The sequence below is a fragment of the Zerene cesonia genome, unplaced genomic scaffold (genome assembly GCF_012273895.1).
Source record: "Zerene cesonia ecotype Mississippi unplaced genomic scaffold, Zerene_cesonia_1.1 Zces_u008, whole genome shotgun sequence".
Lineage (NCBI taxonomy): Eukaryota > Metazoa > Arthropoda > Insecta > Lepidoptera > Pieridae > Zerene > Zerene cesonia.
The window spans coordinates 929,795-954,044 of record NW_024045138.1 but is presented as its reverse complement, the minus strand read 5'-3'; the positions used below and the strand labels follow the sequence as shown (position 1 = coordinate 954,044).

Sequence of the window (24,250 nt, the reverse complement as noted above, 5' to 3'; positions counted from 1 at the left end):
ATTTTTAATCATCTTATTATTGGTTTAATGCTCACTTGTTGACAAAAGAGATTTTCTATTTCACTCCAATCCAGCTCAGCTTTCGGCGAGTGTTGGTGGCTGGATGCGACTATCGACCAGATATTGTTTTGTCCCACTACCTGCAACATTCAAAAACTAGTCAATGAATAGTAATAATAAACATGTAAAAAATATAATAAGAGCAGTGGTGGCTCAGTGGTGAGAACCTCGGACTTCAAAATCGATAAGTCGGCGTTCGAGACCGGGCGAGCGTGCAGAAAATAAATTGATTTTTCAATTTATCTGCACTCGTGAATAACATCACCACTGCTTAAAACGGTGATGGAAAACATCGTGAGGAAACCGGCATGTCCAATAATCAAAAGTTCGACGACATGTGACATCTGTCAACCCGCACTTGGCCAACGTGGTGGATTATGGCCTGAAACCCTCATAGGAGGCCTCTGTCCCAGCAGTGGGAACGTGTATGGGCTGACGATGATGAATAAACATGAATGAAAGGATAGTTACCTAACACCATCAAAATTAAGCTTGACTACATTTAGGGTTTTAATTAATAAGTTATAAGACTTTCTGTATGCTTTGCATCAGTCGAATACAATAACACTTGAGTACTATGTTCATTTGTAAGGATGTGTGTGTGTTCGTTGCTCTTTCACGCAAAAATTACTGAACCGATTGCAATGAAATTTTGTACGTAGATAACTGGACAACTGGAATAACATATTTAATATAGCATATTTTTGAAAAATTATAGCTGTTGACATATTCGGTTTGCTTACACAAATATAATAAATCTATTTCTAGAACACTAATCGTATCCATTGAGATCGTGAAATGAATCATAAAAAATGTAAAAACAATACAAATAATTTCAAAATTCCTAACGAACTTACTTTACTATTCGGTATCTTGTTCCAATTAATCGTTTTCATCTTGGTCTTCGGCAGCGGTGTTTCCTGCTGCGGCAGTTTGATGTTCTCTAGCGTGGGCCCGCTGCGGGGCGGGGCACCGGGGGCGCCGGGGGCCGGGGCGGCGAGCGGGGGCGGGGGTGGCGGGCCGCGGGGCGCAGGGGGCGGCGCGGGCGGCGCGGGGGGCAGGGGCGCCGCTACGGATGGGGATGTTATGTATATAAGTGTGCGTGCATAATTTGTTAAATTGAGTTTTATATAATCTCAATTTAAGCATTTGTGTATTGCAATTTTTGCTCGGGCGAAGGTATAAGGTATAAGGAAGGTATGTCGAAAAGACGCTTATAAAATTTTTCCTATTCACAATAAAAATTCAACTTACCAGGTGGTGGCACTGGGGCTGGCGGTGGTGGTGGGGGAGGGGATAACGCGCGTTGCAGACTCTGCTTGCGAGCATTGCCCGATAGGTCCCTGTGTTGGCAGGTACATCCGACTTTGGCCTGGAAGAAGTTATAAGAAAATTTGTTTCAAAAAAGTATTTTACATATGTTAGACTTTTACCCGCGGCTTCACTAGAGTAGTAAAAGGAAAAAATTGGATTGTCAACCAAAGGATTTTTCACATATTTACAGTTCCAATGGGATTTTCAGAATAAAACTACGATTATTCCTTTTTCCTTTCTATCTCTGTACCAAATTTCATTCAAATGGGATCAGTGGCTTCATCGTGCAGATAGCCAGAGTTGCATTGCCATTTATAATATTAGTAGACATCATTTTGGTAATCAATTCATAACATACATATGCGAAAATTTTTGGGTAATGAATTATAGTCGGAGAAATTACTTATTGTCATACAATAAAAAAATCACTTTTATGCCTTCTGCGCCTGATCAGCATTGATTTGTCCCTTGGCATTCCTACACTTACTAGTGTCAACATGATATTATGATTTTCATTATATAATTCTACAAAAAGTAATCAACTGCATTTCTTATAGTTTATTTATTTTTATTTTATTTATTTATTTATAATAATTAAAACGGTTTTACACCAATAACATTAATTATCAATTTTTACATTATATAACATCTCACTTAAATTTATAAATAATATATATGACACGATTACTGTTAAATACATTACATAATTACAATTTACAATACAATTACAATAGTGACCATTTATTACGGCATACCTAAAATAATCTGAATTACCTGAACACTAGGAGCTCGTAGCAGCTTCGCAGCATCTTCCCTAGTCTCCAGCAGGGTAGCTCTATGCACTAGCGTCTCTGCGGTATCCCATACTATGTCGCTGACAGCCTCCTTAGGGTCTATCCGGAGTAGGTGCTGCAAGATGCTGAGGAAGGGGATCTCTTGTGGGGTATCGGATACCTGAAATATAAGGGGTGTATTGTTAAAAACTATACCTTAACAAGCTGATATTTTATGAACAATATTTTCTATTAAAAATAATATACTTAGATGAGCAGTAAGCTGTATACTAAAAATCCATATTTTTTAAAGACCGGCTTACTTCCCAAACTGTTCTAAAAAAGCATTTTCATCAAATTTCTGTTAAAATATCGCGTTAATGCAGCCTCTCAATCAAACAATATCTCTTGAAAATCTATATCTTCATCAAAATACTCATACCTGTTTCAGGATAGCGTAAAACACGTCCAGGTGTGAGTTCAGGTTAATCCCTCCAGGCCCCTGCGCCTCGTCGCTCTCTCGCTGCTCCTCGAAGACATCCAGCTGGACTCCGAGGTCTGGATGACTAGTTGATTCGTGCCTGAAAGTTTTGGTTTAGTATAGGTTATAGATAAGTTTTTTTTGGGTATGTTTCTTGTATATTTATGTAGAAGACAAAAAATAACACGCTACACACGTCATTTTGTAAATATACACCCAACAAAAATTACAAACGCGTAAGTTTGCAAGAATGTATGGATGTTTGTTTCTCTTTCACGCAAAAAAAACTGAACGGATTTTGATGATACTTGGCAATTATGTGGCATAAGCACACACATAAGCTTTAGGTACACTTAGTTAACGGATTCGTTCGCTCTTTATTAACTCTTTTATTTTATTAGCTTTTATTAGCTCATTCCTGTGATATTTTACGGAATAAAAACCAACCCCACATCCTTCCACTAGTCTCAAACCATCTCTGTACCAACATTCATGCAAGGACAGAGAACAGACGGACGTACAGAGTTACTTTCGCATTTACCATATCAGTAAGGACTATGTTCAAATGCATTCAACAACTACTTGGTTTTATAAACAACTGTTAACTTATAATTTAACAGCATGTTACATTCTGTAACGCTTTAATTTAATACGACTATAAATAAACACAATATGAAACGGACGTTGTTTACGTATTAATCATAATCGAGTGAGACCATTCGCGGCGCCTACGCATACCTTTTTAGTCGTTTTCTAACTGGCGCGGACTTTATTGCTGTGTGAGTAAATATCTCTCGTGTTGTATTGCTTCTGTATAACTAACTCTATAATATCATCATTGACTTATTAATAGATATAAATGATATTTAAATGGGTTTCAAGCTGCATCCTTTGTTGTGTAATGTTTTCAGAATCTTTACGGTGTAGATTTTCTGAAGATATTGTTAATTATGGCCTATGATTGTGGTTGGGAAGTTCTATTAGCTAATTAGTTCACAAATAAATTAGGCAGAAACCACTCCCCAACTCCTAAATGCAAATTATAATGTACTTGTGGTGATCTAAAATATAAAACTGAGCAAAGATGCATTGTCCACTTCTGCCTTCTAAACTAGTTTGTTCTTAGAACAGAAAATTAAATGCGTAGAATTTTCGTTGGTTTTATCGCGTTTGCCCATTCTTGGGAGACACATTGTGAGTGATGTTATAAGTTTACTACGAAAAATATGCGTAAACATGACAGTTTTCTAACATGTAGGTGTTTCCAGATATCACATACATAATGTATTTATTTTAAAATTTAAAAGATTGAGCCATACTTTTGCTTAGTTTGAAATAAAATCGTGAGTAATGTCTGGTAATTTGGCTGGTCAGGCCTAATGCATTCAGGCGAGTTTGGACATAATTGGGACGTAATTATAATTGTCGGTACACAGTCAATTTAGATCATAATAATATCTACCAACTCTATGTAGTTTATTTTTAATAAAGAATATAATATTATTAGTGGATACAATTGAAATGATTGTTTTTGAGAGGTGAGTTGAGTTGACAGTTTTCGTCTTAAAATGACACTGATTTAAAACGGGGACAGTTTAAATTATACTTGTTATGTTATTATTTAATTTGAAAAACAGTTACAGAATAAAGGTTTAAACTAATATTCACTCTATTTTACTGCTTTTTTATGTCGATTGTGTTTGTTAAACATTTTGGTTTACTCTGTGATATTAGCTAGTCTCAAATAGATTAAAATTAGCGGAGATTTTATACAACTTGTATGTTGATTTTACGCCAGTATTATACATTTAGAAATGAAAAACTTTTTAACGGATTTTAAACGCGGTTTATCCATTATCTTATCAACCCGCCGTTTCAATAATTTTACGGCGAGCGTGGTTACGGAGAAACAGTCTCCCCGTGACCACAATTAAAATCCGTTTAAAAGTTTTTAATTTCTAAATACAATATAGGTGTTATTTATTATCCAATGAAATGTAAATGGCGCAATATAAGGACAGGTTGTTTAACAAATTGTCGATTAAAGCGATCTACGCTTAAATTAAAATGTAGACCCCGTTGACAGCTCGCTCGACCACTTTGTAGACTAGTTGTGGCAGCCGGGTTTTAATGAGTTTTGTGGGCGTAAGGTTCAGTAAATGCCTATTAGACATTGTGGTATTCACGATCGTTTTTAAGTACTCAATAAGTAATGAGATTTTAGTATTCATGTAGGTATTTAGTAATGTTTTGAAATTAGTGTTCAAGAGAGAGACCCCCGTGTGGTATCGTCTTTATTTAGCAAATTCTCGTATGTTTTTACTTTTTTTCTGTAGGGTCGTAACTCGTACAGTTTTAAATATTTAGAGAACTGAGTTATCAAACGGTAAAATAGTATTTTATCATCTGGCTAATAAATTATATAGATATAAAATGGTCTCGAAAACTTTCACTATACTATAATTAAAATATATTTGATCGCAATGGTAGATAGGAGATAGGTTTTTTACTCACCTTAAGTTACTTAGCGTCGGTAGAAGGCCCAATCCTGAAAATTAAAATTATTATCTCATTTATTGTAAGCCATTTTGACCTAGTATCGTTATATACATTTAATAATAATTAGAGATAGTAAATAAATGCTGCATATATAGCGTCAACTAGAGAAAATTATTTAATCCTGGCGATCTAAATAAGGATAATAATAAGATAAACTCGATAAATTATTGTCATCGATCGTTGGTGAGTGTACAAAGTATGAATTAAGACTTAAAGTCAAAATGGAGTCTACAGGAGTCGGTTAACAAACATATGGGAGAAGCTAATAAAAGTGTGTTTATACTGCTGAAAACTGCTTTTATTATAGCATTGTAGTAGTGTCTCTGATATATCTACATTGTATAAACAGAATTATTGTTCTTAAGACATACTAACATAGTTTTTAAGAATAAATTGTTACTAACAAAATGAGTCTCTGTTACTTGCATAAATAAAAAGTATCTCTTACCAATGAACTCGTTTCTCACTCGAATTCTATCTGGCAATCGTGGAGCGGATATAATGAGGCAGTTGATGAACGCTACTAGAGCCGTTTTGTAGTCGATGGTGGTAGCATTCTTCAGTTCCTCCACCACCACGCTGAGACGGTATCTGTCGTTTTTTAGTGTCTGCAATTGTTTAATATGTGTATAAAGAAATATACTTGAGGGATAGTGGTCGGACCAAACTTTTCTTTTGTCGTTTGTTTTCAGGTTAATTAATGAATATGGACTTTAAATCTACGAAATTAGATAACAAATTCGTTGAATTTAAATAAATTTCAAATATTGCCTAATCTTAACTTCTCCGTCTTATTAGAACCCTACTTCAAGCTAATTAATTACTTCTTATGAGAGTACACATAAACAACATTATGTACGCTGTGACATATAAAAAATAACTAATTGCTTAAACATATATACTAATAGTAAATATATACTAAAGTATCATATCACCCGAGTCAGCTCATACCCTGTCTGAATACAAAATTTCATCAAAATCCGTTCAGTAGTTTCAACGTGATTAACGGACAAACATCCAAACAAACAAACTTTCACATTCACAATATTAGTGCGATTAAATCAATATTCAAAAGGGAAATAGAATTTCAACAACTATTTATTCACAGTCTCAATCAATATGTTATTCATTTCAATGAGGTCACCAATTGTTAATGGAATAACTCTGAGAAATTACCTTGTATCGATCTAACGTGTCCACTGCCCTTGCGTAGCCATCAGCGTTGTATACGCAAAGGGCCGACAGGAGCTCGAATACCTGCAATTAGCGATAAAATGTTATTAATCTTCATTGTTTACTCCATAACACTATCATTAGTATGATATTTAACCACGCGACATCATTTAGAAGTCATCGGTTTGGTAGTTACCTGTATGTTTATAGGACTATGTGTTATTGAGTTTTACTTTTTAATTTAACTGTTATTTATTTAAATAGTACATCTTCATTTTATTTTATTACATACGAATAAGGAAGCAAATAAATCAAACATCCATCAAACTTAAATTTTGTTAGTCTACATGTGCTATGCAAATACATACGGGGTGCCCCAAGGATACTTGCTTGGTCACACTTTATTCTTTATTTACATAAATGGTATACTCAAAAAAAAATAGAGGTAAAGTGCAGAAAGTTATTGTTACTTGTTTTTTAACTGCAGCAGTTGGTGAAGTGAGTGCCGCTGCGAGCTTGCTGGCGTATTCCGCATGCTCCACGATATAGTCCAAACCCACACGACTCTCCATTGTCATTCTGTGAACAACATTTATAATGTAATATGATACGAAATTTTGTAAGTTACGTTGTTTGAATATTGTATGATGAAAGTTTTGTTGCACAATTTTTATTTATCCCTCAACGTGAGAACCCATTTAAATGTATAGTTTGTAAAATAATCAAAGGAAAAAATTAATTCTCAATTGTAGTTAATATATGTATATAGATATGTATGTTATGATATATGGTATCACTAGCTGTGACCCGCGGTTGAAACCGCGTAAGTCCGTATCCCGTAGGAATATCGGTATAAAAAGTGCCTATGTGTTATTTCAGTTGTCCAGCTATCTACGAAGCAAAATAGTATTATTATTCACCAATAGATGTCAGGAAAAAAAAAACACGAATAAAACAATAATATGTCATTTTCTAAAAAAAATTCCTAGCTAGATCGATTTATCGCCCCCGAAACCCCCTATATACTAAATTTCATGAAAATCGTTGGAGCCGATTCCGAGATTCCAATTATATATATATATATATATATATATATATATATATATATATATATATATATATATATATATATATATATATATATATATATATATATATATATATATATATATATATATATATATATATATATATATATATACAAGAATTTCTCGTTTAAAGGTATAAGATATGAATAAAAATCAAATATAGAACAGTAAGACATCCAACATTTTAAAGAACCAAATAAAATAGTAAGTCTCGCAAAAGAAAACGAGTTTTCTATAAACTATTAACGTCTAATAAAGATACTTATCAGCACACAAATTGCTGATTATAAACCATTTTATAGCTTGTTGCACTCAAATTAATGAACGATTAAAATAATTGATTTGTTAAATCTTTCAATTCTCTTAACTAAACTTAAACTTATTGTGTATGATTTCTGAAAGGCATTCACTAATATCGCTCTTATTAACTAGATTCAATCGTCTGCATTATCGAGTATAAATCCAGGGGATCCATAATTTATTCAATAAATGTAATAGAAATATTATTCAATCTTTTATTGAAAGTACAAACTGCACAAACAAAATATACAAAAACTTTAAAACCATAAAACTCTGCGTCAGTAAAGAGAGATAAGTCAATTCGAGGTAGTTTATAAAATAAAATACCCTCCTATTTTATTTTTTTAAGATTTTAAATTTTTAAAATGTTTCTAGTTACGTAGTTAGTAAATAATTTTCTTTCATATAAATATAATTTTTCATTACGTCGTTCAAACGAGTAATAGCTCTATTTTACATTCCAAGTAAAATAACTTTACAGCGACCTTCACAAAATACTTAATTTATATATTGCGTGATTAAGTTTCTTATGTTTAAAATAAAACTGCGTTAATATTTATCTAATCAATTTTCAACAGCCTACTGGCCAACACGCGACAGTAGTGGCGACCCACCGACGGGGTTAACCCCCTCACCTTCAAAGCTCATGAAACATTGATCAAACTATCCATTACTAGCACGCTATGTTTTGTCCCACTATAAAAATCTAGGGTTCATTTTAGTAGTATAATATAGAAAAATTTTATGAGTGTTTGTTATTTCATACCATAGAAAAAGCCGCTCAAAAATAACTGAAACACTCTTATACTATGTATAATGCAGCTGTTGTTGTAGGGGACACGGGACTTCACTTTTTTAGGTCCATAATAATCAATATTTGTCTTAAGCTTTTAAGCTTTTACAATTACATATTTTTATTTACGTACACGACCTACATTCCGGGCAAACCCGGGGCGGTTCTGTTGTATAATAAAACTAGCATGACTCAGCATTACTTTCTTGTATTTATTACAAAGGGCCGTAATTACATCACGGTAAATTGTTATTGACATTGAACTTTTGGAATGAGGCCATTTGTTTTTATTCGGCTACGAAACAATATGGTGTCATTTAAAAACTGTGTAATATTATTGGAACTGTGATCAAATACGCCAAACTCAAGTAATTTGTTTTAACGAAATATAGGTATCAAATTTATAAGTGCATGTGTATGTATACACAAACAAACAAACGGATAAACAGATGGAATATTACACAAACAAGTCGATTAGGAACTACTGAAACTCTTATCCCTACTATGTAATATTATAAATGCGAAAGTAACTTTGTCTGTCTGTCTGTTACGCTTTCACGCCTAAACCATTGAAACGATTTTGATGGAAGTTTGGTATGAAGACATATGATATTTTTAATGCGAAGAAAATGTTCCTTACTATGTCGCGCGATATAAGTGAAGTGAATTAATTATACGCGGGCGAAAAGGTAGTTTTTCTATATATAAATACAGTCGAAGGTTCTCTTTTCGTTCTCTTGTTCTGTAGATTTTAATACCTATATTTGTTGTTTATATAAAGAAATTAATAAATAAATAATAAAACTATTTCTATAATGAATAAATTCCATTCCTTGGAAGCATATATATAAAACCTAGATTAAGACATCAATTGATTCTTATTAACACACTGATGTTCTAGGAATACTAAATCAGCATCTAGATAAGTGCTTACGTGTAATTAGCGAGCAGAGAGGGTGTCATATGATAAGTGGATATAAGCTGTGCCCCGCGGTTTCACTCGCAGTCAGCCCTACAAACAACTTCCATCTCATTTATGAACTCTTCAGGCGTTTATTAAAAAAAAGCTTAGTTCACCATTCACGCTGGGCTTTCAACTTTTTTCATTTTAGATATCATCTAAATCGCTGCTTCGGTTCAGACGTGAAAGCGCAACAGACAGACTTTCGCATTTATTATATGTATTAGTATGTAAAGATTCCATGAAGTCTCGTGTAATGCAGTAGACAGACAGAAATCGATACTCACTTAAGGTATTTAATCAAACTTTTCGGAGAATTTATTATTTGTCTCATTTGAGTTGAGTCATATTTCATTTCGAATGAATGTGACTTTAGAGTGTAATAAGTAACTAGCTGCGTCCCGCGGTTTCACCCGCGTAAGTTCGTATCCCGCACGAATATCGGGATAAAAAGTTGCCTATTTGTTATTCCAGTTGTCCAGCTGTCTACGTACCAAATTTCATTGCAATCGGTTCAGTAGTCTTTGCGTGAAAGAGCAACAAACACACACACATCCTTACAAACTTTCGCATTTTATATATTAGTAGGATGAATAGCCTATGTAAATATGAATCGTTAGATATGTTGCTAAGCGTAAAACTCGCGAACGGCTCGACTAATTTGTATAATTTTTTTACATTATTGTTAAGACACAAGGATGATTCTTACAGAGATGGAACAAGGATCAAGCTTCGACTGACCGTTAGTTATAAAAGTTAATGTTAGGAAATATTTGTAAATGGTTCATGTAGATATTTTAGCGAATATAATGTATGATTATAATCGAAACAAAAAATTTAATTGTATTTTAATGTCTCTAAAATAAAAAATTTATAACAACCCCGCTCGGCATAAGTCTTGACTTCGAAATCAAGTTAACAGAGACTAGCTTAGTAACTTAACTAAGTGTAATATTAAATTTATCTGTTTATTTCTTATCATTATTAATATGTTATACCTAGTAGTTTATTTAATTTTTCCCGTCTTCCCTTTTATCGTTTATATAAATTTCCTACCCATATTATTATAATAGTCCTCTATTGTACCCGAGGTGGTCTGGAAGAAATCGCTCTAAGTGATAAGACCGCGCATTGTACTTAGATGTAAGCTTTTAACTATTTGTCTCTGTTCTCGACTGTTAAATAATTCCAATAAAGAATAAATAAATAAATAGAACCTCGTAATATATAAACCGCAAAGATTGACTTGATCTATCAACGCATTATAGTCGAAACAACCGTACCGATCGGGCTGAATTTAATCATAAAGATAGCAACTATGACGTAGGCATCCGCTAAGGAAGGTAAATTGTAACCTTAAGTAAGCGGATAAATAGGGGATGAAAGTTTATTGACCGCGAACGAAGCTGCGGGCGACAGCTAGTAAAACTATTTATCTCAAAGTCACATAGCGTTATTAGTAAAGAATAACAGAGTAACAAAATGATCGTAAAAACTCCATATTGTTAATTGCATTAGACAAATTCCATATATGGTCATGGAGCTAGTATAGTAAGCCAGCATTCCTGCATAATTACAGACCTAGGACTTGGCTAGAATTCTAACTTATTCCGGGAAATGCAAATCTGCACCTGGGCTGTGTCGAACTTAGTAGATTGCTAAGTTATTGTAACTTATGTGTTCGTATGGTCGTGACGCCAATCACTAATATTATAAATGCGAAAGTTTGTAAGGATGTGTGTGTGTTTGTTGCTCTTTCACGCAAAGACTACAGAACCGATTGCAATGAAATTTGGTACGTAGATAGCTGGACAACTGGAATAACATATAGACAACTTTTTGTCCCGATATTCCTACGGGATACGGACTTACGCGGGTGAAACCGCGGGGCGCAGCTAGTTAGATATATAAGAATAACAATTATTTGTTTCTTTCTTTGTCTCTTATTACTAAGTGTGGCGGCACACACTCTATCCGTCTTACTAATATTATAAATGCGAAAGTTTGTGAAGATGGATGAATGTTTATGTATGTTTGTAAATCTTTCACGCAAAAACTACAGAACCGATTACAATGAAATTTGGTACGTAGATAGCTGGACACCTGGAATAACACATAAGAAAGTTTATATCCCGATCTCCTTCCTACAGGAAACTACGTGGTGCAGCTAGTTTTGTATATTTTTGTTTGATATTTATTATATTAAGCTAGTAATAAGCTAGCAGCAAGCCAATAAGTAGTAAAACAACCCCCTTAACCCAGATATTCTCATACATTGCGTAAATACGCATACAGTCCTATGCATAACGTGTAGTATGGCCAATGGCCCAATATTCACGCATCGTGAGTGACAATTAATATAATCCAGTGACCTTTTGGAGCTCGGCTCTCTTGTTACTCTCAACTCTGTTACGCCTACCTCTTGACCTTGGCTGCTCTAACATTACTTGGTATTCGTTATATGCTAATGTTATTAATGGGATGCTAAGACTATCTCGTATTTTTACGTGTGAATCAAAATGGAAATAATATATCAGAAAGATGTTTTATGACACCATAAAGATGATCTCGTAAAGTCCAAGTCCAGTAAACACACACACACACACACACACACATTTGTTACGATTGAGTAACAATACTATCCTACTAATCCTATTAATATTGTAAATGCGAAAGTTTGTAAGGATGTGTGTGTGTGTTTGTCGCTCTTTCACGCAAAAACTACTGATCCGATTGCAATGAAATTTGGTACGTAGACAGCTGGACAACTGGAATTACATTTAGGCAACTTTTTATCCCGATATTCCTTTGGGATACGGACTTACGCGGTTGAAACCGCGGGGCGTAATATATATAATAATGTAGTTATTGTGAAAAGAACATTAAAACGTGTTTAGCCCGTAAATGTTGTCCCGAACTGCTATCAAAACGGCATGTGTAGCTCGGGCTCGTTCCTTCCGCGGAACCATCCTACTAAAGAGGAATCGCTTTCTTTTTTTTCGTTAAGAAATATTTACGATACTTCTTCTCAAAATCAGGTTTAAGTCCAAAATGTTAATCCTGCGCTCGAACCGATAAATTTTCGCTTAAATGTTGGCCAAAATAATTATTTTTTTAGAAATATAAAATTGAATACATATTAATTTAAACTGATTTATAAATAAATCTAATTTTACGATGTCACACAAATAGCACTTCATTTTAGTCTTGACCTTTATAGCCTGCCTAAAATATTTTTGCTGCGAAAATATAATAATGAGGTTATCAACAAAAAGTTTCAATATATAATATTTCTTAAATTTCTGTTATTCACACGTAAAAATAAGCCAGTAAACGGGAATGGAGATAAAAAAAATGCAAATAACAACTAATAAAAACCCAAATAGGTTTGGGGCCGGCATCCAGTTATAATTAAGTAAAGAAAAATAATTAACACGCTTAATTAATACCGTGAGTCAGTGTCAGGTAATGCGTTAAAAATCTCACTTGTGTCGACCCTGTGTGTGTCCCTAAGGCTTTCATCATAGCTATAAGCGGCAGCGATTAGCGGGATTAATTAAAAACTACAGGTATAATTTAAAACAATATACAAAAAATTTTGATAAAACACGAATTTTACTAATAAATACGGATAACTTTGTTAAGTTAAGATACTTAATATGTAAGAATTTTTATATAAGCACGAGAAAACACTAAGTATGTAATTAATCTCATTGATAATTAAAATCATATTTATGTGATTGATTAACATGTTAAAATCAAACGTTTTGACAACAAGGCAAGCGGCTTAGAATATTTAAAATACTGCTATTTATATTATTAAGTTAATCTGGACTATTTTAGGTTAAAACAGATGTTTTATATTCCCATGTAATAGCAACATCTACCTAATATACATGCCATTAAAAGTTGAATTTAAATTGTTCCATAAATTTTAGTATTTACGTTTCTTTGAATACATTCATCTAATGTTTTTAAGATTGATTTTTGCCTACCCGCCACTGCTACCGCGTATCTCAACTGCAGTCGAAATCGGCCTCCGACCTTCCGACAAGGCCTGCCCGATTTGGTCAGGTCGCCCGGTCGGCTGCCCTACACGGCATGGCACTTGAGGAAACAAGTAAGCGCTATAGGAAGCGTTAAAATTGGATGATAGAAATAGTTTATTGAATTGTAGCGTTTCATTTCTGACGACATATTTTCATTTACGTTACGATACTCCTCCGAAACGGCTAGACCGAGTCTCATGAAATTTTGTGTGCATATCGGGTAGATCTGAGAATAGGTCAACATCTATTTTTCATACCCCTAAATAATATAAGTAGGCAGAATAGCGTATGCCCGGGTCATCTAGTATACTAATAAAATAAAAAGGAAAAGTTTTTTGATAGTTTGTACCCTAAAGGCTCCAAAACTACTGGGCCGGTTTTGAAAATTCTTTCACCAAAAGAAAGCTACACTATTCCCGAATGCTATAGAATACTTTTTACCCCAGAAATGTACCATGGGCGAATAGCTAGTATGTTATAATGAATGACTTGAATTATAAACCACTGTTCCAGGAATCATTTGGTATATCTAGATTTATAAAATTAAACATTTGTTAGCCATTCATCCGCCACCTCTTATAATAGTCTTAGTATAATATTAATTAGTCTTTTCGTCCCGTGACACCCTTATAGCAGGCTCATTGCAATGTTAAAACATCATTATTTTTTTAGTCGATTTGGTGACGTCACTCGAAATAGTTCATCCAATTATTCAAGTTTGTCTTCATCAAAGCGTTTCAGCAATAAGACTGTTTCGTTGAAGGTGGTGGTAGGCCTGTTGTTTTATAAAGTAGCGTAGTTTGATATTAAATTAAATTAAATTAGTTTGATAAAATTGAAATGATTTGAGTTAATCAATTAGGAAATATGATACACTAGCTGCACCCCGCGGTTTCACCCGCGTAAGTCCGTATCGCGTAAGAACATCGGGATAAAAAGTTACCTATATATGTTATTCCAGTTGTCCAGCTGTCTACGTGCCAAATTTCATTGCAATCGGTCCAGTATTTTTTGCGTGAAAGAGCAACAAACATACACACATCCTTAAAAACTTTCGCATTTATAATATTATAGTTCGATATTAACATTTTGAAATTCAATTATAATTTTCCCAAAAAAATGGGCATTTAATTAACGCATGAACGTGCAACTTTTACGACTTTTCACCTGACCCGTTTAATTTAATTACACAAGATATGATAAAGATGCTGATAGCGAGATAAACGCAGCTTGCACAAGCGCAGGATGTTATTCAATGTATCCTTAACATTATGATATGAACATTTGTTGCAATCAACTTCTTAAGACTTAAATGCAATACTGTTATTGGTGTTAACATCTTAATTTAGGGCAGTTATCGCTCGATCGAAAAAACTAATCAATTATTATAATCTAGATTAAAAATGGGTGTTTCTAAAAATTCTACACAGCATATACTGTTCTAAATAATTTTGAATTCTAAGTTTACTGTAGTTTCTTATGGTTAATATTTAATGTGCTTTTTTGTTTTGCTTTCGCTTACTTTGGGCTAACGCTAATTCGCCGCGCACACAGCGAAAGCTCTCAATAGGAAAAAACCCCGATTTTGATACAATCTTCATTGATATACAGCCTTCTTCAATAAATGAGCTATCTAACACTGAAACAATATTTCTAATTGAATATTGAATTGCAGTACTTCTTGAGATTAGCACGTTCAAGCAAACAAACAAACTTTTTAGCTACATAATATTATTATAGATTTTAGAAAATCTTCCGATGATCAGTCTGAAAGCAGGCTCCTGACATAACTAACAATTGAAAAAAAAAAACATTTTAAATTAACGAAATTAAACTCTACTAAAGCTTTTTTAATGTAAACGTAGAATACTCTTAAATGTGTTTTTATTTACATTTTTTTTAAATGAAAACCTATTATTATTATTTGGTTTTAGGTTAGATATTGTGAACACTATATTTCATATACTAATTATATTATACTTTCAACATTGTCTCACTTTGTACTGGTCTACTGGAATTTATGTCAAAGCCTCATATAAGTAGAGTTTATCAAACAATACAACATGGTAATAGTTTGGTAGGTACTAAAATCCGTCCTGAGTTTTTTGAAACGAAATCAGGTATCGTTTCAATTTGTGACCATAGAGTATAGTAGTTATAGGGCACTCCAGGAGTGTAGGTCGTGGTTTCCGGTGGACGCGAGTCGCATACAAGTGCAGGCTTCCGGTGAACCAGGGCTGCTGATTGGCTAATTGGCTGCTTGAGGGTGTGGGAATATCTGGGATCACTGAAATGGTTAACAAGATGTGTTCCAAAAATAATTGATTTTTTTTTATGCTCGGCTGATGCTAAGCGATCACCACAGTCCATGAACATTCGCAGAGATAGTGCCTATGTGATTGCGCTGCTCGCTTTACAGGTCTAAGAAATAAGGAAAGGATCAAAGATTGGAAGGAAGGAATGGACTTGGAAGGATGAGGGGACGGAAACGGGCCTCCGGCTCGCCCTAACATGCTTCTATTTCACGTCGGTTTTCCGTGGGGGTGTGGTACTTACCCGGTGTGAGCTGGCCCAATTCGTGCCGAAGCGTGCTCGACTCCCACACAAATAATTATGATAGTGATGTGGCATAGAGTAAGGAACATGTAATTATTTATTTTGCTATTTTCTTCTCCTTCTATTCTCTGGCATCTTTTGGTGTTGAAATAAAATCAGCGTCGCTGTCTCGTGGGCCGCGTCTACTGAGTCGACGAAGATCGAAGACCTTTCTTAAGAATTTCTTTATGTGTTTATTTGTACATATGTTTATTATACGTATTCACTATAATATATCATACCCCTAAACATGTGCTCGCAACTTTTTATAAATTGAATAAGGTATGAGAAACTTAAATAAAATAATATAATAGTTACAAAAGAAATTAAAAACACGCATTTGAACGAAAATTTTACTGATTTTTTAAAATCCGCTTTAATAAGTTTCAGTTAAAAATTACAATTAATATAACTAAGTAATAATAGTGTTCATAAAAGAAATATTTTATTTTAAAACAAGCGTAGAGTGCTTTACAAGATATTATAAAAATTATGAACCACTAACTCACATCTGTCAATAAAATATTTATATCCATTGACATGCATTGTGGCAGCCCTAGCTTCCTTAGAAAGTACGTGATTGAAACAATAGTCCTATCCCTAAGTGTAGGAACCGTTAGCACGGTGCTCTGTGCCACTGCACGGGGCAAGCAAGTGTATAATCTATGTATAATTGTATATTAAGATACTATGCGTCATTGTTCCAGTGATGTATGTATGCATATATACAAATCTTTATATTAAATTAGACTAGATTAAGAGGCACTTTGAAATTGACGAATTATATAATATAATCAAAAACGTTTTATTTGTAAATGTTGTTACATGTTGTAGCAACAGTTTTATAAATAAAAAAAAAAACATTTCCAATTTATTTTTATTTTACCGTATTTTTCTGGTTCCAGCCAATGTCCTGTTCTCAAACTCTTTGTATCTGTCATCAAAATCGTTTCACCCGTTCTTGAGTTATAAATATTGTAACTAAAACTATTTCCTTTAATATAGTAGTATTGTTTATTTAAATTGAAACAGACCGCTCTATTTATTACAACCGTTATCTTATTTCGTGACGAAATTTAATTTTATTTCTCAGCAACGTAATTGAAGGATTTGAAAAACGAATACAATGAGATTTCACAGCCATCATTTTGCGCAGTCGGTTAACAATAATTGCTCGTTTTTATACATTATTTATAGCAAACAAACACACAGCGCATACATGATCGTACCACGTGCGCACAAAAACCCGTACCTTATTGGCAGAGACCTTGAGGCGGTTATGCAACCACTGCGACCAGCTACTGCAGCTAGCGCACACTCTTGTAAATCTTAATGTAATAACGTGTCAGATTGTTTGTCCGCGATGGACTCTTAAACTACTCAACCGATTTTAATCAAATTTGCACACCATGTGCAGTTTGATGCCTACCCGGGCCGAGCCGGGGCGTGCAGCTAGTATACCATAAACTGCACCGTATGTTTATAAGATCTATTCGATTATTATAAAGATGACTTTAGTATTTGTTGATCTTTATCGATTTATAACCATACAAGTACTATGTTTTTTTATCTTTGGACAATCCGAGTGAAACCAGGACGAGGGATGTAGTTTTCAATCTTCAGTAGCTAACGCTACTGACTCACCGAGATGTTAGAAAGTTTTGATATATTAAAATTACATTCCAGCTTGGCCTCTGTTGTGTATTCGCCGCTATAAAACGTAGGGTTCTAACGTGATTGGTTAATCTATATATATAAAATTCTCGTGTCACAGTTTTCGTTGCCATACTCCTCCGAAACGGCTTGACCGATTCCTCTGAAATTTGGTAAGCATATTGGGTAGGTCTGAGAATCGGCCAACATCTATTTTTTATCCCGATATTCCTACGGGATACGGACTTACGCGGGTGAAACCGCGGGGCGCAGCTAGTAAATTTATAAAATTATATTGTAACCTTCAAATTATTATGTTTCGCAAGTGAAGCGCATACCTTCAACATTTTAAAATGAATTAGTTTAAAACTGATTTATACATAGCATAATTTATAAATTATAAATATGTATAACGTGGTTATAAAGCGCATACCTATAAGAATAAATGGAACGATTAGTTATTTTTTAAAATACTGACAATTGACAAAGTCTATTAAAATAGTCATTTTAGAAACATCATCGTAAATATTTTCTATTATCGTAATTGTAAACGAAAATTACAATAATGAAAATACTGCTTAATATTCGTTTCTCCTGTACTTATTCAAGAAAATACGATTTCTTTATATTAAACTATATCTTTATATTTTCCAAATGTTGCATTTCTCGATTTTGTATGTTGTTTGATGTCTAAAAACGTGAAAACTATTAAACCGATTTTGAAAATTCTTTCACCGGCAAAGAGGCAATTTTTTACGGTTTTATCTTATATTAACCAAACCAACCACCAAAGTAGTAATTGACAAGGATATAACTTGGTCTCCCTGACGCCCATGTGCAACCCACTGTTCTGATGCTAAATGGACAGACAGACGTATCGGATAACATTAATATACAGGCCGTTACACTTAGGAAATGGCTTGTTGAAGCGAAACATACACATATTGCTATTGTATCTGTTACAAGTTTGAAGGAAACTATCATTGTAACCAAATGAACCGCCTTCAAAATGTTAGAACTAGACCAGATTTATTTAAATTTTATATATTATAAGACTTATCTTATAAATTATATATTATAAAAATTATTTAAATCCGGTCTAGTGCTATTTAGCACCTCATTGGAGATACCAGCTTTCATATAATAAAGTATCATTAAAAGTGCGGGTTGGCAGATGTCACATGTCGTCGAACTTTTGATTCTTGGACATGCCGGTTTCCTCGCGATGTTTTTCTTCAACGTTTTGAGCAGTGGTGATGTGATCCACATGCGCAGATAAGTAGAAAAATCAATTTATCTTGCACGCTCGCCTGATCTCGAACCCCCGATTTATTGATTTTGTTTCCAAGGTCCTCACCACTGAGCTACTAGCCACGGCATAATACAAAACAATATACGGTAAATTAAACAGATTTAAAAATCTATGGCGTAAATTGTACATTTTGACGGATTTAAAACACGTTTTAAATGAAAATCTAGATAAATTTTCAGCGATACATACAAACCCATTATAAAATACTTTTGGACAATTAAATATATTCATTATCACATCCCGGAGCTTCGTTTAAAATCAAAACATAAAGACAAACGTATCGCGTAATTATTTATCTCGATCAACACAATATATAAATCACAGTCGCTCCTGATTCATGCGCCGGCGCCGTTTCGTGCTTCATGGTCAAGCGTATGTCGCCTTAATAGGGCTGCTTCACACGAGATTTCAAGTAATTTTTAATTTTTCAATATTGATTATTAAGGTTGTCAGATAGAACAAAGTGTTCGACTTTAGAATATGTCGTGTATTACTAATTTTAGATGCAGATGTGTGTGTGATGTTTAAATTTAATTCGTAATTGTCAACCCTACTATGTACTTATATTGAATTTCTTATAAATACTGAAGTCAATATGTTAATATATTTGTTTATAAAGCATAGACAATAACGTAAAAGATATATAATTGTTAAACCCTGAAATAAATAAAGTATTCTATATACTGGACGTGAAGCCTAAGATAATGGTCATATATTTTTTAATTGGCCAGTATAATAAGGAATGTATAGAAAGAAGTAGCTGTATATAACACTTATAATAGGTAATATAAGCATTGTTTAAATAGGTTGTCGGTAATATATACATATTTAAAACATAATATAAAAATGCGTTAAGACAGACGTAACACTATGCATATTGCTCTATTACATTGTAATCTAATTAAAACATAACATACATAGGTCGTGTAAAGTCATTTCCTAAAATGCAGTTACATCAAAAAGGGTAGAATATACGTTGAGATGTAGGTATGCCAGTTTATACAATATTCAAATAGAACCTGAATTTTTAATTATTATATGCTATCTTCGATGTGGTGAAATACTTATTATTTGTATAATAAACTTCATTGTACGTCCAATTTTCATGTTATAGGTGGGTACGTGAGCTGGTGGTTCACCTAATGGTAAGCGATCACCAGCCATGAACATTTGCTGGCGTAGGGCGTTTGCAATTGCCTGCTTTTAAGAAGTATGGGATAAGGAAAGGATTTACGACTGGAAGTGGACCAGAAAGGGGCAAGTACATATTTACTAGCTAGCTGCACGCCCCAACTCCGCCTGGGTAGTCGTTTATTGTAATTGAAATAATATAAGCTATCCAATCTTTTAGTTAAAGCAAATAAGATTAAAATCGGTTGAGTAGTTTAAGTGACCATTGCGGTCAAACATGACATAATTTTTTTAAATTAAACAATAACGCTGGAGTGGGCATTTCAATCAAAGTAGGCATATAAAGTAATGTGGTAAATGACTCGAGCACGCTTCGGCACGAATTGGGCCAGCTCGCACCGGGGAAGTACCACACCCCCACAGAAAACCGGCGTGAAATAGTGGCATGCCACTGGGTTTCGTACGGTGAGTGGGGGAGCCGGAGGCCCGTTTCCTTTTCCTCACCCATCCCAGTCCATTCCTTCTTTCCAGTCTTTAATCCTTTCCTTTTCCCTTACTCCATAAAAGCGGGCAGCACATTCGTAGAGGCACTACCTTTGCGAATGTTCATGGGCGGTGGTGATCGCTTACCATCAGGCGAACCACAAGCCCAGTTGCCCGCTATGACATAAAAAAAAACTTACAGAACGCATATCGCTACTGTAAAATACAGTGTTTTGTTTTACTATGTTTAAGTACATAGATATATAGGAAGTTCTTTTTAAGGTGCGGTATGTAGAGCTTCCGTGTCTTGAGGCATGCGCAAATCTCCTCTTTTGTACATTTATTAATTATTTTTTTAAAAGGCAATGTTACTTACAATTATGGACTACGACACGGCGTCTGAAACAATATAACATATTTAATAAGTAAAGAATTTGTGATATATATAATGGCTCAAATGAGGAAGGATTTATTGTTGAGAAATATCTTAGACACGTTTTTTTTCTTCTCTTATTACTTGGGTATCAGATAAAAGCTCAATTAGATAAAACAATAATATGTATAAATGATATAATTGCATATTTTCATGAACGCGTTGTTTATTAATAACAATATTATCGAATGAACGTGGTTCATATCATACTAGCTGCGCCCCGCGGCTTCACCCGCGTAATTCCGTATCCCGTTGGAATATCGGGATAAAAAGTACCTATATGTTATTCCAGTTATCCAGCTGTCTACGTAACAAATTTCATTGCAATCGATTCAGTAGTTTTTGGATGAAAAAGCAAGAAACACACACATCCTCATGAACTTTCGCATTCATACTAATATTATATTAGTATGATTACTAGATGTTGCCCACGGCTTCGCATGCGTTAAATATATTTGTTTAATAGATGTTATTGTACACATAAACCTTTCTCTTGAATCACTCCATCTATTAAAAGAACCCCATAAAAATCCGTTGTAGTTTTAAAGATTTAAGCATACAAAGGGACAGACAGCGAAAGCGATTTTATTTTTGCTTTATTTTATATACTTTAAATCATATGGAGGATAATATAGATAATTAAACACTACAAATATTGAAAGTAGGTAGTTGGTACATACAATAAATCGCTGAATGTACCTTATTTTTTCATTTTTTTTAAATTACTCTAAAACACACGTTCAACAAACGAAATGGACTACATTGCTGCGTAAGAACTGAATAAGTCTTTAATTTCTTTTAGTTTTTAAATTCCATAAAGTCTTTATGTAGAATACATGAAGACTTGACTCGACCTGACAATCCTAATCAGGATAATAAGAAAAACTCATGAAATCATTGTATTAGATTTATTGTGTTATCTAAAGAAGTTGATTACATACAAACGTACTAATAAAAGTGCATCAAATACTTTAAATCATTTTATTTGAGATAAAATCTTAAGCCAAATTATTTGAAGTCCAATGTTTCATTGCTTCACCTCCCAAAGCAAGCAGGTACTGCATCTACATCTATTTAATTAAAATCTATTTAAATCTACATCTATTTAATTATTTTATCAATAATTGCAAAAACGTTTGAAACTAAGAATAAATATAGAATTAAACGGAAACTAATAAAGAACTCGATTTTTTAAACCAATAGTTTAAATATTCTAGTATAGACTCCAGGACCTCCAGGTTATAGGCTGTAACCACTGAGCCATCGGGGCTATTTCCCAATTCACGCTCTTCCTGATAAGGTGTAGAGAAAGTATTGTTATCACCAAATTTGGTGTCGGTAGCATTTGAACGAGATTGCATCGTGACTAGGTTTCAACTGTTTAACCGGCTCCGAAAAGGGAGGAATTGTTTTGTATGTTCATTTACATATCTAATAGAGATATACCTATTTATCGGAAAATATAGTTGTTTATTAAAGCAATTTTCTAAGAAAAAATGACTATTGTATTTTTGTGTATAAATTGAGTCAATTGACAATTCAAAGAAATGTACTACTTTCATTAACCGACTTCAAAAAAAGAGGTTCATAAATTCGACTGTATTATTTGTGTGTGGTACCTCATAGCTTTTTACTGGTTGAACTGATTTTTATGATTCTATTGAAATTTGGTCTAATTCTAACAATTGAAAATAATAATTTCAAGAGAATTTGTACAAAACTCTTTATTTACGGCACCCAACATCACGTATTACACCAAAAACTAATTAGCAGTCGAAAACATTATCACAAAAGATAAAGCCACTCCTTGCAGTTTTAAGGTTAGTGACAAACATACGGAAGTGCGTAAATATATCTAACCTACATGTTTTTGCACAAGAAATTTGTTAAAAAAAAAATAAAATTTAGAAAAAATCAATGTTTATATTAGAATATATACTGGTAAGATGAACGTTATGCGGGTTAAGCAACCACCGCCGCGGTTCGTCTATGGATGGGTGACCGAAGTGATGTTTCAGAAGCTTCCCTAATGTGGTGAATACTTGGAGACACTCTCTCTCTCTTACTCTTCTTGTATTATATTTGAGCCAGGTAAAGTCAGGTCAAAAGGTCTAGTAACCTATTGCTTATTTTCCACTGACCTCATAAAAGAATGCAACCCAATGCAAAGGATCTGAAAATTTGAATCACACCACACGGTAGGCACCAGCTTTCAAATAAAAACAGGATCATCAAAATCGCTTCACCCAGCCGTAAGTTATAAGTGACAAACGCAAACAAAATATCATCGTGAAGTCGGTAGAAAATATAGTTAAAATGTCCTTTAACATCCGAGTTAAGAGTGTCTAAGCATTACAGCTCGAGTAAACATGGCCGAGGTGTTACACACTACAAGCTATGATATAATATCTTTATTAAATATAGCAGCAGAATATTGTATAAGACCTATAATTTGTAACTACATTCTTGCAAATAAATTTAATTTGAATTTGAATTTGAATATAAAAGAAATAATCCTACTATCCTACTTATATTATAAATGCGAAAGTTTGTAAGGATGTGTGTGCGTTTGTTGCTCTTTCACGCAAAGACTACTGAACCGATTGCAATGAAATTTGGTACGTAGACAGCTGGACAACTGGAATAACATGTAGGCAACTTTTCGTCCTGATATTCTTACGGGATACGGACTTACGCGGGTGAAACCGCGAGGCGCAGCTAGTGCTTTATAAATGAGAAATTTTGAAAGAATAGAAAAAATTAGGCACATTCAACCAAAAGAGTAGAAGAAATTCGATTACTGTGGCAGGATCACGGGTGGCCGAGAGGCTAGGCGTTGCTACGGTTAGGCAAGATACGCAGGTTCGAATCCTGCCTCGTGATCAAATTTTTTCTATTCTTTCAAAATTTCTCTCTGTATCATTTATTATTTTTTAAATTTTGTATGTTCTAATATTTAAAGACGTGAAAATATAAGTTTTGATATATTTATTAGCCAAGGACTGCTAGCGAAGCTCGTCATATACACTATACATATGGATATTTCTTATTCTATATACTGTATACATATATATAATATAAAAAAATAGAAT

General features: G+C 33.8%; 1 protein-coding gene across 1 annotated transcript in view; it reads right to left on the bottom strand.

Annotated features, from left to right (window-relative positions):
• The window catches only part of LOC119839088 (inverted formin-2), a 77,954-nt gene that overhangs the window by 10,498 nt on the left and 43,206 nt on the right, over window positions 1-24,250 (bottom strand). Inside the window, exons 3-12 of the mRNA XM_038365279.1 lie at window positions 21,102-21,124; window positions 6,831-6,939; window positions 6,364-6,444; window positions 5,636-5,795; window positions 5,143-5,176; window positions 2,590-2,728; window positions 2,149-2,328; window positions 1,315-1,432; window positions 918-1,129; window positions 36-140 (exon numbers count right to left, since the gene is read on the bottom strand). Coding sequence (XP_038221207.1) covers window positions 36-140; window positions 918-1,129; window positions 1,315-1,432; window positions 2,149-2,328; window positions 2,590-2,728; window positions 5,143-5,176; window positions 5,636-5,795; window positions 6,364-6,444; window positions 6,831-6,938 — 1,137 coding nt within the window. The 5' untranslated portion in view covers window position 6,939; window positions 21,102-21,124. The remainder of the gene's footprint in view (window positions 1-35; window positions 141-917; window positions 1,130-1,314; window positions 1,433-2,148; window positions 2,329-2,589; window positions 2,729-5,142; window positions 5,177-5,635; window positions 5,796-6,363; window positions 6,445-6,830; window positions 6,940-21,101; window positions 21,125-24,250) is intronic.